Source organism: Lipotes vexillifer, unplaced genomic scaffold (assembly GCF_000442215.2).
Source record: "Lipotes vexillifer unplaced genomic scaffold, Lipotes_vexillifer_v1.1 scaffold835, whole genome shotgun sequence".
NCBI classification, from domain to species: domain Eukaryota; kingdom Metazoa; phylum Chordata; class Mammalia; order Artiodactyla; family Lipotidae; genus Lipotes; species Lipotes vexillifer.
In genome coordinates this window covers 517,428-532,317 of record NW_006774135.1, presented here as the reverse complement: position 1 = coordinate 532,317, position 14,890 = coordinate 517,428, and the positions used below count along the sequence as shown (strand labels likewise).

The 14,890-nt window shown below is 62.0% G+C and overlaps 2 protein-coding genes across 2 annotated transcripts in view; one reads left to right on the top strand and one right to left on the bottom strand.

The window, feature by feature from the left end:
• Positions 1–904: 904 nt before the first annotated feature.
• TMEM240 (transmembrane protein 240) lies at positions 905–6,017 on the top strand. The gene is made up of 4 exons (XM_007448925.1): positions 905–961; positions 1,160–1,266; positions 5,528–5,736; positions 5,869–6,017. The coding sequence occupies exons 1-4, from the start codon at positions 905–907 to the stop codon at positions 6,015–6,017; spliced, it is 522 nt and encodes a 173-aa protein (XP_007448987.1).
• Positions 6,018–7,279: 1,262 nt separating this feature from the next.
• Positions 7,280–14,890, bottom strand: part of LOC103089666 (ATPase family AAA domain-containing protein 3) — an 18,213-nt gene continuing 10,602 nt past the window's right edge. The window contains exons 14-16 of the mRNA XM_007448924.1: positions 14,408–14,575; positions 13,239–13,347; positions 7,280–7,432 (exon numbers count right to left, since the gene is read on the bottom strand). Coding sequence (XP_007448986.1) covers positions 7,280–7,432; positions 13,239–13,347; positions 14,408–14,575 — 430 coding nt within the window. The remainder of the gene's footprint in view (positions 7,433–13,238; positions 13,348–14,407; positions 14,576–14,890) is intronic.

Genomic DNA, 14,890 nt, shown 5'->3' with positions numbered 1-14,890 from the left:
AGGTGTTCCGGGGACTCCTCTGTGGGCGGTGCTGTCCCCCGGCCTGTGGATGATGGGCTGGCTCAGTGACCCCTCCCCAGCCCCCAGCAACATGGGGCAACCACATCAGGGCTACGACGCGGGCCTCTGAGCTTCGTGGCCCACCCCTGGGGAGAGCCGGGGCTGAGGCTGGCCCTGCCCCCGCAGTAGGGGATCCTTTAGCCTTTGTTGGGCCCCATCCTTGTGCCATGTGGCCATGGCTCCCGAGTGACCTTCCTGCCAGCGACCCTGCGGGCCCTCCACTAAAGGCAGCCTCTTGCCGGAGGAGGCTGGGTGCTGACCAGTCTGCCCGCAGCCCCTCACCCGGCGACCCCGGGCGGGCGGGCGCGGGGGAGGGGCCTCCAGCTGAAGTGGGGAGGAGGAAAGCGGAAGGAAGCCCGGGGCCTCTCCGGGGTCGCCCCGGCGGGTCGGGACGGGACGTGGCCCGTGGTCCGGGGGCGCTGGGCAGGCAGCCAGGGCCGGCACTGGCCAGATGGGGGCGAGCGGGCCCTGCGGCCCCCGGGGAGGGGTCCGGCCGGCGTCGCGGGGGCGAGCGGCCGCGGGCGGCGAGGTCCCTCCCGGGAGGCGGGCGCGGGGGAGGCCGCGGGGGGAGGGGGCCGGAGCCGCGCCGCGCGCAGAGCGGGAGGCAGAGCCGAGGGCGGAGCGGAGCGCGGCGGGCGCGGCGAGCGCGCGGGCCGGGCGGCCGAGGACCCCGGGAGCGCCGCGTCCCCTGCCCCGCGCCGGCCCCGCGCCTCCTCCCCGGCCGGCGGCGGTGGGTGCGCGGCGGGCTGACCTCTGCAGAGGCGGCGGGGGCTCAGCATCGGGCCGGGGCCGGGGGGGCGCCGGGGCCGGGGGGCGGCGCTCCGGCCCGGCCCGGCCCCGCCCGATGTCCATGAGCGCCAACACCATGATCTTCATGATTCTGGGGGCGTCGATCGTGATGGTGAGCGGAGGGGCTTCCCGCGCGCCCGCTCCCCGCACCCGCTCCCGCCTCCGCGCCCGCGCGCCGCCTCCCCCTCCCGCGCCTTGTTTACCGGCCCGGGCGGCCTGCGCTCCCCCATCCCCAGCGCGTCGGCCCCCGCCGGGGGGCGCCGGCCCAGCCTCTCGCTCCTCGGCGCTGACCGGTCATGGGCTCTTCCAGGCCATCGCGTGCTTGATGGACATGAACGCGCTGCTGGACCGATTCCACAACTACATTCTCCCGCACCTGCGGGGCGAGGACCGCGTCTGCCACTGCAACTGTGGCCGGTGAGTCTGCGCCCAGAGGGGCACACGCGTGATCACACATGCGGGGTGGAGGTGGGGCCCACTGGGGCTCCAGCGAGCCCCATGCAGGCCGGGCTGCAAGGCCCAGCTGGGCCAGGCCGGTGGGGGCTGCCGAGGCTGGCGCCAGGCCGGGTGGGGGAAGGACCGGCCAGCTTCCGCGGCACAGAGGTGTTCCGGGAGTGGGGAGCATGCCCGAGGCAGTAGGACCCCCTCCCAAATTGCCTTTAGAGAAAGGGCCCGCGGGTGATGGGCAGAACGGGTCCAGGGCCTCCTGGACCGGGCCGTGGAGGCCAGGAGAGCAGCAGCCCAGCCTGGTGTCCCGGGAGGGATCCTGCGCACGGCTGTGCCCACAGAGGACACCATCCTCCTCCCTGGGCCCTGAGCTGTGTCCATGAAATTTCCTGGGAGCCAGCTAGGGGGAAGAGCAGAAGGTCAAGGTGGGCAGGGCCTACCTTGAGGGGCATCTGGCCCAACCCCCTCGCTGTCCACGGGAGGAACTGAGGCTGGGGGTGGAGTCTGCTCAAGGTCACACAGAGAGAGGGGAGAGCCCAGGTCCCTACACCCACTTTGTGACCCCCCCCCCCCATTCTGTGCACATGTAGTGGAGTCTTCCTGGCCATGCATGTTTGTATGTCCATATACGAAATAAACATCTTCTCATGAGACGCGCATGTGTGTACCGTCTGTGCATATACATGTGCGCACACGCAGCAGCCCCTCAGCCCCACGCACGCTGGGGCCCCGAGAGAGCGGACAGAGGCTGAGCAGACAGACTTGCCCAGGGCCGTGCGGCCGGCAGGGAACTTGTGTTCTTGACCGTGCCCTGTACTGCTGCTCCAGGGACGCGTGCATACGTACTGGGCGAGGGGTGTGTGAGAGACAGGACAGTTTCATGCCCCACTAAGCATGCTACATGCCTGTGTGTGCAGAGCGGGTGTCGAAGCAGAACATGGGCAGCAGGGCAGATGGAGATGGGCGTGTAAACGGCCCTCTCGAGTCCTGGCCAAGAGTCATCCAGTGTGCTGGCTGGGTGGCCACACCCTCGCGGAGATCCCTGTGTTCCTGCCTGGTGCACACGGCCCGAGGCCAAGGAGCGGCAGGAGGTCAGCTCCACGCTTCCTGGGCCGACCCAGACTGGGGGTGTGAGCGGGGGTCCTGAGACCCTCCCAGAGACCAGAGGTGTGCCCGCCACCGGCCCAGGCTTCAGCTCCCTAAACATTAGTAAGGCCCATTTTCCGTGCAGAGCTGTTGCAGTGTGACCTGCACATATGTGCCTAAGACCTCACACTGAGGCCCTTCTGGGCAGACAGGGTGTGTTTTCAGAGTGTATTTGTTCCGGGTATGCGTATGGGTCACATGTAGTGTCCAGAGTACACGTGGATTGTGTAAAACAAGTGCCCATGGAGTGCAAGCCACAGCGAGGCCTGAGTGCACAGCTTAGACACAGACAACACGAGAGCCACGCCTGCTGTAGGCGTACAGTGTTTCCGTGTGTGTATGTGTCCATGTATGTGTGCTTTGTACACATCACTACATACAGGATCTGTAAATTCTGTGTACAGAGTGTTCTTGTATATTGACAACATGCATGCGTATGCGCAGTACGTGTGTGTAACACAATATACAACACCCATGTGCGCCCTGTGGGCACAGTGAATGTCTGCAGGGGACAGTCTGGCATATCAGGCCTCTGTGTACAAACCACATACACATGTTGCCACAATGGACTCTACTTGTGTGTACACCCCGTTTGCAGAGAAGGCGCACACACACTTGTGTGCCTTCTACGTGCCAATACGGAGAATTTTATACAGAGGACACGTGTGTGAATGCTGTGAAGCGTGCGTGCCAGCAGGCTGTGTCTGTGGGTGCACACCCGTGCATATGCCACGGTGCCCACAGAGAGGATGGCTGTGCGCAAAGCCCAGTGCATGTGCATCTCCATGTGACACGCACCATGCTCGTGCCCGGGCGAGCGTGCACATGCACACATGTGGAGCTCATGGGTCCGAGTCCATGGTATACACGCCATGTCCTGTGCATGTGGCCGGCGTGTATACACAACATGCGTCCAACCTCAGGTAGACACATGCAACATGCGTGGCCCAGGCAGGACACATGTATGTACACATCACGGAAATACGTGTGCACGTGGGTGACCTGCGCCCCCACCTGCCCCCCACCCCCACCCCGGGGCCTGCCTGACTTGGAGGAAGGAGGAGGGCAAGGAGCAGGGGGAGAGCGGCAGATGCTAGGACAGCGATGGGGGCACAGGTCATGACCTTTGACCCCCTGGAGGTCCCACCCCACCCCCACCCCCGGGGCGGTGGGGGCCCTGGCCTTGTCCTACTTGCAGGGGCGTTTCTGGCTTCCTCGGTGACTCCATCTTCAAGTTTCCTGCCCTGTCCAGGGGTAGGAAGTCGTGGTCCCGAGAAGACCCTCCCTGTTGGGGTCCGGAAGGCAGGAGGGCAGGAGGCGGCGGCGGCAACGCTCAGTGTTATCAGCTGCCGGGAGGCCTGGCCTGGCCAGGGTGACGAAGGGCGTCCTCTGCTGCTACGCATTCCGGGCGCTCATCAATGGTTCTCCATCTCTTATTGATGATTGATAAGGGCCATTGGCCAACTGTGACCACATGAGCTACGGCCGCCGCCCTGTGTCAGGCAGTCCTCTCCAACTAACCCGGGTGTGGTGGCCCCTGCTCAAGGGGCTGTGGTGGCTGAGGCCCCACCTACTCCGGACAAGCTGAGCCGATGGGCTCCAGGAGTCCCCAGGGGAGCGGGAGGGGGGTAAGATGGGGCCTGCCCGCTGCTGTCTCCACGGGGTGGAAGGCACTGTGTGGCCCCCACTGGCACAGGGATGTCGGTGATGGACGGGCAACAGGGGCCTGGGGTCAGGGATATCCTGGGGGGTTTCCGTTTGTGAGGAGGTCCCTGTGGGTCGGGGGGCGGCTCATGTCCAGTTGCAAGGTGGGGGGCGGGGACCCATCTCAGCTGGAGACCAGGCAGAGGTGTCGATATGTAACCGAGGGAAGACGGGAAGAAGCGGATTAGGGAGGGAGGAGCTATTTTTAGGTGCAAATTTGAGGTGTCTGTAGATCCCACGTGGAGACGCCACGCGGGCAGCTGGAGCTCAGAGCAGACGTGGGGTGCCGCAGGGACGTGCTGCGGGTGGAGAGTTAGAGAAGCCAGCTGAGGGGCTCGGTAGGAGGGGAGCCAGGCAGGCGCACCCCAAGGTGGCTCCTGCACTTAGGGGAAGGAGGGGCCCCAGGGTGACTGGGGGCTCAGGGTGCACGGACCCCACACGCCTCGGGCACCCAGGGCCTGCAGCTCCCTCTCCCCGGCCCTCCTGTCGGTGGGGGGCGGGGCGTGGAGCCCAGAGTCTGTTGCCCTGGGTACTGGTCTCTGGGCAGGGCCACCCCACCCGGGATGGTGGGGCCCAAAGGGCTTCCTGGAGGAAGAGAGGATCCAGGCAGGCCTGAGGCTAGAGGGAGCCTTGTGGGGAGGGTTCAGTGTGGCCTCCGCCTGGATTGTCAAGGGAGGGGAGGCTGAGGGGGACGGCTCAGGCCTCAGTGGGTGCTAGGATGCAGGGGACAGACCGTGGTCCAGGGTCCGTCCCAGGAGCCGGGATCTGTGTGGGGCACGGTTAAGGGGGTGCCCCCGGGCTTCAAGCACAGAGAACTGGGGCAGGGGAGGTTCCTGCAAGGGACAGAGGGGCAAAAGGAAGACCAGAGTCCCAAGGCAGGGCTCATCCCACGCGGCTCTCCTTGGAGGGGTAGCTGAGGAAAGGGCAGAGTGACTGAAGGGTGGGAGGGAGAGGCCAGAGGAGCAGTGCCCCAGGAGCCAGTGGGGGCCTCTGGGCACAGGCCCACGGGCGGGCTGTGACCCTGTCACTGGGCGGGGGCGCCCCGCCTGGGCCCTCGCCCCGGTACGCTTTCTCCACCTGCGCTGTGCTCCTGTCATCGTGTCAGGGTTGCCTCTGAGCCCCGGGCTGGGCAGAGGAGGGAGGAGGGTGATGCGTGGAGGCCAGCCACTGGACTTCACGCTGACCTCTGACCTCGCACACTCGCATCCTGCGGGCAGCCTCCCACCTGGTGACCTGGGTCCCGGGCGAGTGCGCTGGCCCCTCCCGACCTCAGCCCCCCACGAGGTCTGCTTCAGAGAGCCCTGCAGGCAAACGGGTGCAGCTTGCCGCGGGGTCCCGCGCGGCCCGCGGGACAGGTGCCAGCCCGCCCTGCCGCCCCCAGGCACCACGTCCACTACGTGATCCCGTACGACGGGGACCAGGCTGTGGTGGACGCCTCCGAGAACTATTTCGTGACGGACAACGTCACCAAGCAGGAGATCGACCTCATGCTGGGGCTGCTGCTCGGCTTCTGCATCAGCTGGTTCCTGGTGTGGGTGGACGGCGTCCTGCACTGCGCCGTGCGCGCCTGGAGGGCTGGCCGGCGCTACGGTGAGTGCGCGGCGCGGGGGCCCCGGGGACAGCCTCGTCCGCGCCGGGGCCCCGCCCTCCCCACGCCCACGCCATGCCCACTCCAGGCCCCGCCCACCAGCCCCCGCCCTGACCGCGCCCCCCGCCCCGCAGACGGCTCGTGGACCTGGCTGCCCAAGCTGTGCAGCCTGCGGGAGCTGGGCCGGCGGCCACACAGGCCATTCGAGGAGGCGGCCGGGAACATGGTGCACGTGAAGCAGAAACTCTACCACAACGGTCACCCGAGCCCGCGGCACCTCTGAGCCGCGCGCAGGACTCGCGGGGCCGCCGGCCACCGCGCCCACGCTCACGGGACTGGACGGCCGGCCCGGGCCAGGGCGCCCGCGGCCGTCGGGCGCGTCCGGCGGAAGGTGCTGTCTCCTCTTCTTTTTATAAAGGGGGTCGGGGTGGGGCCGGGGCGGGGGCGCGGGGACGGCGGCACCGGGGGCGCGGGTGGAACCGCCCGCCCAGCCCAGGACCACGTCCGCTGCTGGAAACCGGCGGCTTCCTGTGCGCCCGCGTCTGTCTTTCCGTCCGTCCGTCTGGTTTCCGGAGCCGGAGCCAGTTCTGCCGGAGGGGAGCACGGCCGGGAGCCTGGTGCACCCACGTCTGCACACGGGAGCACGTGCATGAGGCGTTGTGCGTCCGCGGCCCGCAGTGGGGGCGCGGGCAGGGGTCCGGGGGAGGCCCGGGCCCAGCAATAAGGCTCCTGAGCCCCGCGGCGGCAGCCCCGGTCGGGCGCCTCACTGTGACTCCCACCCCTGCTGGTCAGTAAATTCTCTAGAAAGCTCCAGCCTCTGCCTCTTCTTTTTGCCTCTGACCTAGGGATCCACACATCAGCCATGAGACAGACACTGAGACGTATCTGTCAGTTTTTATTAGATTCTGGATAAAAAGACCCCCAATTCCAATCTGGGAGAGCTCCGCCTTCCGTGGGCTGGGCAGTCCCCCTGCTCCACACATCCTTGGCCATCGCGGATCGGTGGGCTGGTTCTTGGCACCCGGCTTTACGGGTTCACAGACCTCAAGGGCACTGCCCTCCCGAGGACAGCTGGGCTGCACAGAGGCCAGCTCTGCTCATCATGGGCTCGGGTCTGGCCCTGGGAGGGACTGGGCAAGGTCAGGTCCCCTCCCTTGGCCGGGCCCCCTACTGCTGGTCACTGCTGCAGCAGCCAGCATCTGCCTGGGAAGCTGTGCTGCCAGCTTGGCTGCTGCCCCGGGCATGGCGGACACTGCCTGCTCCCCGTCTGGGCCGGGCTTGGAGGGACATGTCTCCCAGGAGTGTCCTGGGGGCGGCTGGGGGGTCAGGGGAACCAACCCCACCTCAAGGCTGCACTGTGCAGCTGGTCCTGAGCAGAGGCCTTTAAATGCTGCCCTGCTGCCCTGGGCCTGAGCAGAGAAAGATTACACGCCGGGAAGGGGGGCAGCTGTGTGGTGTCACCACGTCCGCCGGGAGCTGGGGCTCCTGGGTGTTTCTTCTCAGTGATGCCACCTGGTCAGCGTGCTGCAGGTGCCCAGGCCCGGCTCACTCGGCCTGTGGACTTGGGAGCAGGGGCCGCCGGCTCCCCTCTGCCTTCAGCCACTGCATCTTCTGCTCGTGCTGCTGGATGGCATCCTGGACCCGGGCATCCATCATGGCCTCGGTGAGGACCCCATCCTCAGAGGCATACGCCATGGCCTGGCAGGGGAAGAGAGCACTGAGGCAGGGCAGCAGAGAGGCTGCCCGCGTGGGGGAAGGGCCCCAGCCTGAGGCTCCTCAGGGCCCACCAGTCACCACTCACCCATGTAGGCCAGGCCTGACCCAGGGACAAGGCAGCCTGGCCAGCCCTATCCTTGCTGCACTCGCCGCCCACCGTGGAGACGCCCTCCAGAACCCAACTCCTCTGGGGCAGGGGCAGGTGGGGCAAAGCATGGGCTGCTCTCCCGGGACTGCGCTCAGCTGCAGGAGGGGCCTGGCTGCTCAGCATGAGGCGCACACCGACATGCGGCAGCACACACGTGCTCTCAGGCGACCCTGCAGCCCAGAGTGGCCGCCATCCCTGCAAAACCCGGGGCCCTGCCCGCACCCCTGGCTGGCGCCAGTGCTGGCTGCTCCACTGGCTTTCTCAGTGGCTTTCGAAGAAGTGAAACCCAGAGGCCCGCTGTCAGGGGGCAGCCCAGCCCCCAACCGCAGACCGGAGGGCCCTGCCCCATGGACAGCAGGGCTCAGGGTCAGCAAGCAGCCAACAGGAGAGGCAGAGCCCCCAGGAACAAACTGCCCTCCACGCAGAGCGCCCAGGGCCCCACTGTCTGCAGACGGTCCTCCCAGAACCGCAGGCTGCTGCGGTCCAGGCTGCCGGCGGCGCTCTGCACCCGCGATGCCCAGGCTCCCCGGCCGTGCACGTGGGTGGGGTAACCAAAGTTCAGCTCATCGGGCCCCAGTGTGGCCCACAGCACTTCGGCTGCCAAGGCAGGTCACCTCTGGCCAGGCTGCACGCCTCCTGGGTGACCCCGTGCCCCATCTGCTTCCTGTAACCCAGCCTGTGGCTCTGACATGTGCACTCAAGTGTCCACCGAGCAGGGAGCCCAAGCCAGTCCAGCTGTCTCTCTCTAGGTCCCTAGGAGCCTCAGCCCACGCAGGACACAGGGAGCAAGTTCCCACCATCCGAGATGACCAGTCACTTTGCTCCCCACACGGCTGTCCTCAGCGCCTGGCTGAAGCTGTACAGGGAGGAGCCGTCCCTGAGGCCTCCTGCGAGGAGCCCGAGTTCTGCAAAGCAGCTGAGGAGGTGGGGTGGCAGCCAGAGGGGGTCCCTGATGGGGAGGGGCAGGTAGAGGGTGTGCAGTGACTTTACCACAGAGAAGCCAGGTGGGCACCACAGTAACCAGGGGATCCAGGCCAACATCCCTGTGATGTTGTGTGGATGTCTGGTGCCCCCTGATATGATGTGACCAGAAGGGGCCCTCACCTCTGGTTTCCTCCAAAAACCCACAATCCCATTCCACTCATGAGAAAGCCATCAGACAGACCCAACGAAGGACGTCCTACAGGACTCCTCAAAACTGCCGGGATCGTCAGAAACAAGGGACGTCTGAGAACTGTCACAGCCCAGAGAAGCCCGAGACAGAAGGACTGAATGTCATGGGCATTTGGGTGGGTTCTGGGAGAGATCACGTCTGAGGTGGAATTGAGGGATGTGGTGAGATGGCCACAGTGTGGAGGGAGCTGTGCTAGCCTTGGGACTTTTCTGTGAACCTGGAATTATTCAAAAACAAAAAAATTCACTGAAAAAAAGCTTAAAGGAGAGCTAACACCCATCCTTCTCAAACCCTTCCAAGCACTGGAGAGGAAGGGACACTTCCTGCTCACTCTGAGGTCAGCGCCACCTGATCCTAGAACCAGACCAAACACCACACAGAACCAGACCCTCTGTGAAAACTGATGCAGAACCCTCAACAAAATACTAACAACAAAACTCGGTAGCGTATTGAAAGGATTATACACCACAACCAAGTGGGCATTTTTTCCTGGAGTGCAAGGATGGTTCACCTAGGGAAAAATCAACCTAGGTAAGTAATTAAGAGAATGAAGGACAAAAAGCACTTGATCGTCTCAATTAATACAGGAAAACGTTTGGCAAAATTCAACACCCTTTCTTGATGAAAACAATAAACGAGGGGGAATTCCCTGGCAGTCCAGGGGTTAGGACTCCACACTTCCACTGCCGAGGGCCTGGGTATGATCCCTGGTCAGGGAACTAAGATTCCGCAAGCCGTGCAGTACAGCCAAACAAACAATAAACTAGGAATGCCAGGAAATTTCCTCATCCTGATAAAAGCCATATAACAAAACATCAGCAAACATCATCTCAATGGTGAAAGACTGAAAGCTTTTCCTCTGAGATCAGGATCAAGGCAAGGATGCCCGTTTTCACCACTTCTAGTCAACAGAGCACTAGAGATTGCAGACACACCAATTTGGCAAAAAAAAAGAAATAAAGGACATCCCGACTGGGAAGGAAGAAGTAAAATTAACTGCCTGCAGGTGATATGATCTTATCATATACAGTAAACCCTAAGTAATAAATTCAGCAAAGCTGCTGGACACAAAATTAATGCACAAAACCATTTGTGTCTCTACACAGTAACACAGAATGACTGGAAAAATAATTCAGAAAACAATTCTATTTACAACACCATCGAAAAGAATAAAATACTTAAGAATTACCTTACCTAAGAAGGTGAAAGCCTTGTACACTGGAAACTAGAAAATGTTGCTAGAATTAAGGACATGAAAACATAGAAAAATATCTGCGTTCACGCACTGGAAGACAACGTTGTTATGAGGTCAGTACTACCCAACGCAATCTACAGATTTGACGCAATCCCTATCAAAATTTCAATGATGATTTTTGCAGAAATTAAAAAAAAAAAAAATCCACCCCCAAATTCATATGCAATCTCAAGGGGCCCCAAGCAGCCAAAACAATCTTCAATAAGAGTATGTTGGAAGTCTTACATATCCCGATTTTAAAATCTACTACAAAGCTACAGTGATCAAGACAGTGTGGTACTGGCACTAAGACAGACACAGGCCAGTGGAATAGAACCAAGAGCCCAGAAATAAACCCTCACATATGGTCAAGTGACCTCCAACAAGGATGCTGAGATCACTGAATAGAAACGACAGTCTTTTCAACAAATGGCGCTGGGAAAACTGGATATTCATATACAGAAGAACAAAGTTGTACCCTATATACAAAAATCAACTCTAAATGGATCAGAGATCTAAACATAAAACCCCAAACTATAAACCTCATAGATTAAAAACAGACGGGAGAAGCTTCCAGACATTGGATTTAGCAATGACTTGCTGGCTATGACAGTAAAAGCAGGTGACAAAAGAAAAAGATAAATAAAAATTGGACTTCATCAAAATTAAAAACTTTCGTGCTTCAAAGGACACTATCAACAGAGCAAAAAAGGCAACCCGCAGAAAAGGGGAAAATGTGTGCAAAGTACCATCTGAGACAAGGTTAATATCCGGAATACATAAAGAACCCCTACAATTCAACAAGAAAACCTCAAACAACCCAGTTAAAAAAAGGTCAAAGGACTCGAACAGACCTTTCTCAAAGGAAGACACACACATGGCCAACAGGCTCATGACAAGATGCTCAGCATCACTGATCATCAGGGAGCGTGGATCAACAGCACAGCGAGACACCACCTCACACCCATGGCCGCCATCAAAAAACAGAAACCAGGGCGTCCCTGGTGGCGCAGTGGTTGGGAGTCTGCCTGCCGAGGCAAGGGACACGGGTTCATGCCCCGGTCCGGGAAGATCCCACGTGCCGCGGAGCGGTTGGGCCCGTGAGCCATGGCCACTGAGCCTGCGCGTCCGGAGCCTGTGCTCCGCAACGCGAGAGGCCACAGCAGTGACACGCCCGCGTACCGCAAAAAATAAATAAATAAATAAATGAAAAAAATAAAGTTAAAATGAGTTTTATGTTTTAAAAAAAAAAAACAGTAGGTCCCCATGATAGGGAGCTGCAGGGTAGGCAGCACAGACCTGCACTGACAAAACTATCACATGGGGTGGCAGCTGCAGTGGGGTCCATGCGACACCAGCAGGTGACCTTTGGGGAGCAGGTGCACGGGTCCCCGGCTGCTCAACCCAGGGGGAGGAGGGTGGGCAGGAGCCACCACAGCAGCCCAGCCCCGTGCACCTGGGGCCACAGGGGAGAAACCCCAAGGGGACACACTGACACGTCCTGTCCCAGACAGTGGGACCCCCAAGGCATTCTGGCCCTCTCTCGCAGGGGGTGGGGGTGGGGACTAGCAGACGTGCCCAGGGCCCAGCTGCCCAGGGGCTGGACACACAGGGAGAGCACCCACGGGCTCTGGGCCTCCACATGCAGATGCTCACCCTCACATGCATGTGCGGGGGCCACTACCCTCAGCTCCCCACACGCAGGCACACACAAGCCTGTCCCCTGGTTCCCCAACGAGCAGGGAGGGCAGGGCAGTGCGGGGGAAGGAAGGTGCGCCAGGGCGCTCCCCACCACTGGGACTGGGCGCCACTGGGACTGAGCCTTTGTCGCCCCTGAGCTCACGCTGAAGCCCTAACCCCCAGTGTGGCTGCACGTGGAGATGGGGCTTCTAAGGAAGCAATTCAGGTTGGGTGAGGTCCTAAGGGTGGGGCCCTGATCCTACAGGACTGGCGTCCTTGCTCGAAGATACCCCCAAGGGCTCTGCACAAGCACACAGCAAGAAGGCGGCTGGCTGGCAGCCAGGAAGTGGACCCGCTTTGGAACCCCCCTCACTGGCATCCTGATTTGGAACCTCCAGCCTCCAGAACCATGAGATGAATGTCTGTTCAAGCGCCTGGCTGTGGCATTTTGTCACGGCCGCCCAGGCTAAGACACACTGTTCGCCACTCTGTTGGTCATGGAAACAGCCAACCTCGTAAGGCCTGGTTCCTGAGTGAGGCCAGCCTGGAGCAGGGCACCCTGTGACTCACATGACAGAGTTTGTAATCTGGGGCTGTCTGTTACAGCAGCATGACCTAGTTCATTCTGACTAATACAGCCCCCCTGTGTATCTGGGCAAGGACGTTCAAATCCAAGCAGATGTCTACTTAGCATTCGTGCTTAGTTAACAGTGGCCAGGTTGTCACGTGGCCACAGACATGAGCCACTCAGCACCCTCCACCTGGCAAGGACCATGGGGAAACTTGTTCTGAATGGCTGCACCCAAGGCTCCTGGGGGTCAATGGGCTTCCCTGCCCTGGGCACCCACGGAACCACTGCTGGGATGTTTCAGATGAAAGCCTGGGTATTGGGAATGACAAGGGCCACTCTGGCCTGTGTGCCCTGACCACCTCCCGTGGCCCAGCTGTCCTCAGGCCCTCAGGACTCAGCAAACCCGTCCAAAAAGCCAGAACACCTGAGGCCTTCACGCTGCCGCAGACAGTCCTGAAGGCAGCAGTCTCCCTCTAGAGGCTGGGAAGGAGACGCCCGACTCCTTATCAGGTCAGTCGCCTCCTGGCTCCTCACGTCCTGCGCCCTCGGATGAGCCCACCGACAGCTCACGATGCTCCATCCCTGGCCCAGGCTGTGTCCCCCGGACCCTCCACCCATCTGCAGTTTTCTGTGCCAACTGTCCTGGGCCCCAGCTTGGGACAAAGCCCAGGTTCCTAAAACACTGGGCTTGATGACCACCGGACATGCTGCTGATTTGAGAGAGCCACGTCTGACCTGGGTCAGAATGACACTGGGAAGGACCATAACGTGCGAAGCCACGGACGGCCCTGGCCCATCCTCCCTGCTGTTGGGGGGCAGAGGAGGGTGGTGGCGGGAAGGGAGGGCATCATGTCACGTCTGTGCAGAAAATCACTCAGAAACACCCTGGGGGGGGGAGGTGCCAGCCCAGTCACCTTTTGACCACTCTGAGGGTCCCTGGCTCGCTCGGGTTCTGGCCTGCGGGGCGCATCCCCAGCTCACCTGCCATGCCACAGCAAGCTGGGAGATCTCCCGGCCGGACATGCCCTCCGTCAGCCGTGCAACCTCTGAGCACTTCTCCCCGTAGTCAAACTGGGCCAGCTTCAAGCGCCTGGTAAGGGTCCCAAGTGATGCCTGGGCGCCCCCAGCACCCGGGCCAGAGCAGAGGCCCGTGAAGGACCCAGGCTCCCACACAGATGGACAGCAGGGGCCCGTGCTGGGAAGCCCCAGGCGGGACATGTCCAGCCCCCTCACTTTAATGAGCTACCCCCTGCCCAACGTCCACTGCTGGGGCCAGGTCTGGCCACTCCACCTTCCTACCCTGCTGGGCATATGTCCCTTCCTCATGGAGCCCAAGATGGGGCCCGGGCGGGGCACATGCTGGGTTCAGGGGCGGCCGTGGGGCCACTCAGGAGGTGGGAGAACGGAGGAGCTCCGGGGGCCTGTTCCCAGCTCCACCGCCTGCCTGGGGGCAGGGACCCCGCCCAGCACTCAGACAGCAGTCGAGCTCCTAATCCCGCCCCCGCAGGCGGATGCCAGGCCCAGTCAGTCCTGGCTAAAGGCCCAAGAGAGCCCGCTCAGACTCCTGTGAAAAAGTTCTCAGAACCTCAAGCTGCATGCAGTGTCCAGGCTGCAGCTGGGCTAGGATGCGCCATCGGGAGCTGGAGTAGGGTGTGGAGGAGGGGGACTGGGGCCAACCAGGGGCAAAAGGGAAAAAGACCCAGAGAAGAGAGCTTGGGGGCAGCTGACAGACGGGGGCAGGGACAGGTAAAGCCCTCCGCAGCACAGAAGACGGCTCGGCAGCGCCAGGCGGGAACCAGGTCGGTGGGGCTGAGGTCTGGTCCCCGGAGAGGGTTACAAATAGACCAGCGCTGGCTTATCTGGAACGCTCCCGACAACAGTGAGAGAGGGCCTGGACGAGCAGGGAGGGCAACCCCGACCTGGTGGGCCCCGCTGTGTGCTGGGGAGGGGCCCCAGAGGGAGGCTCAGCAAGGCCAGAAATGGGCCGGCACAGCCTGCCACTGCCAGGGCCTGACTGTGGCCTGGATCTGAGCGTTTCAAAGGCAGGACGGGGCAGCAGGGCCTCCAGCGATGGGCGGTCATGACCCCACACGTGAAACCCAGGGGCAGGGGCACGGGCAGGGAGCGGCCGTGGCGGCGGGGACACTTACTGCTTTCCTTCTGTGGCTGGTTTAAGAACATACTTGTCAAAATACATTCTCACCAGGCGCTCCCGTGCCTCTCGCCGCGGCAGGTCAAAGCCAACCATCTCGCCGATGCGGTCATTGATGGCCCAGTCTAGCTGCTCGGGCTGGTTGGTGGCCAGGACCAGCATGAATCTGCAGCCGGCACACGGCGAGAGCTCAGGGCTCAGGGCCAGCAGAACCTGCCGCGCGGCTTCCTCACACGCAATACCCCGCCGCACAAGCGCTGCCCTCTGCCTTCCATCCCTCCCCGTCTTGCCCCAGCGCATGCCTCTCCCCGACTGGTGGCCCAGCCATGGAAGCCTCCCTGTGTGCAGGAGGGACAGGGACCCAGGGACCCAGGTCTGAGACAGACCCCTGCCCCTCCCACACCAAGTGCTGGGGTCTTGAAGCCTGGGGCTCAGCTAAGCAGATGTGCCAACTCAGCAGGACTTCGACATGCCCCTGGGG

What these genes read in the sequence shown, in the direction of transcription:
- TMEM240 (XM_007448925.1), top strand. Translation starts at nt 905, where the DNA reads ATGTCCATGAGCGCCAACACCATGATCTTCATGATTCTGGGGGCGTCG. An exon ending in TGCCACTGCAACTGTGGCCG is followed by an intron (nt 1,267 to 5,527) that starts GTGAGTCTGCGC and finishes TGCCGCCCCCAG; the next exon opens with GCACCACGTCCACTACGTGA. An exon ending in GAGGGCTGGCCGGCGCTACG is followed by an intron (nt 5,737 to 5,868) that starts GTGAGTGCGCGG and finishes CCCGCCCCGCAG; the next exon opens with ACGGCTCGTGGACCTGGCTG.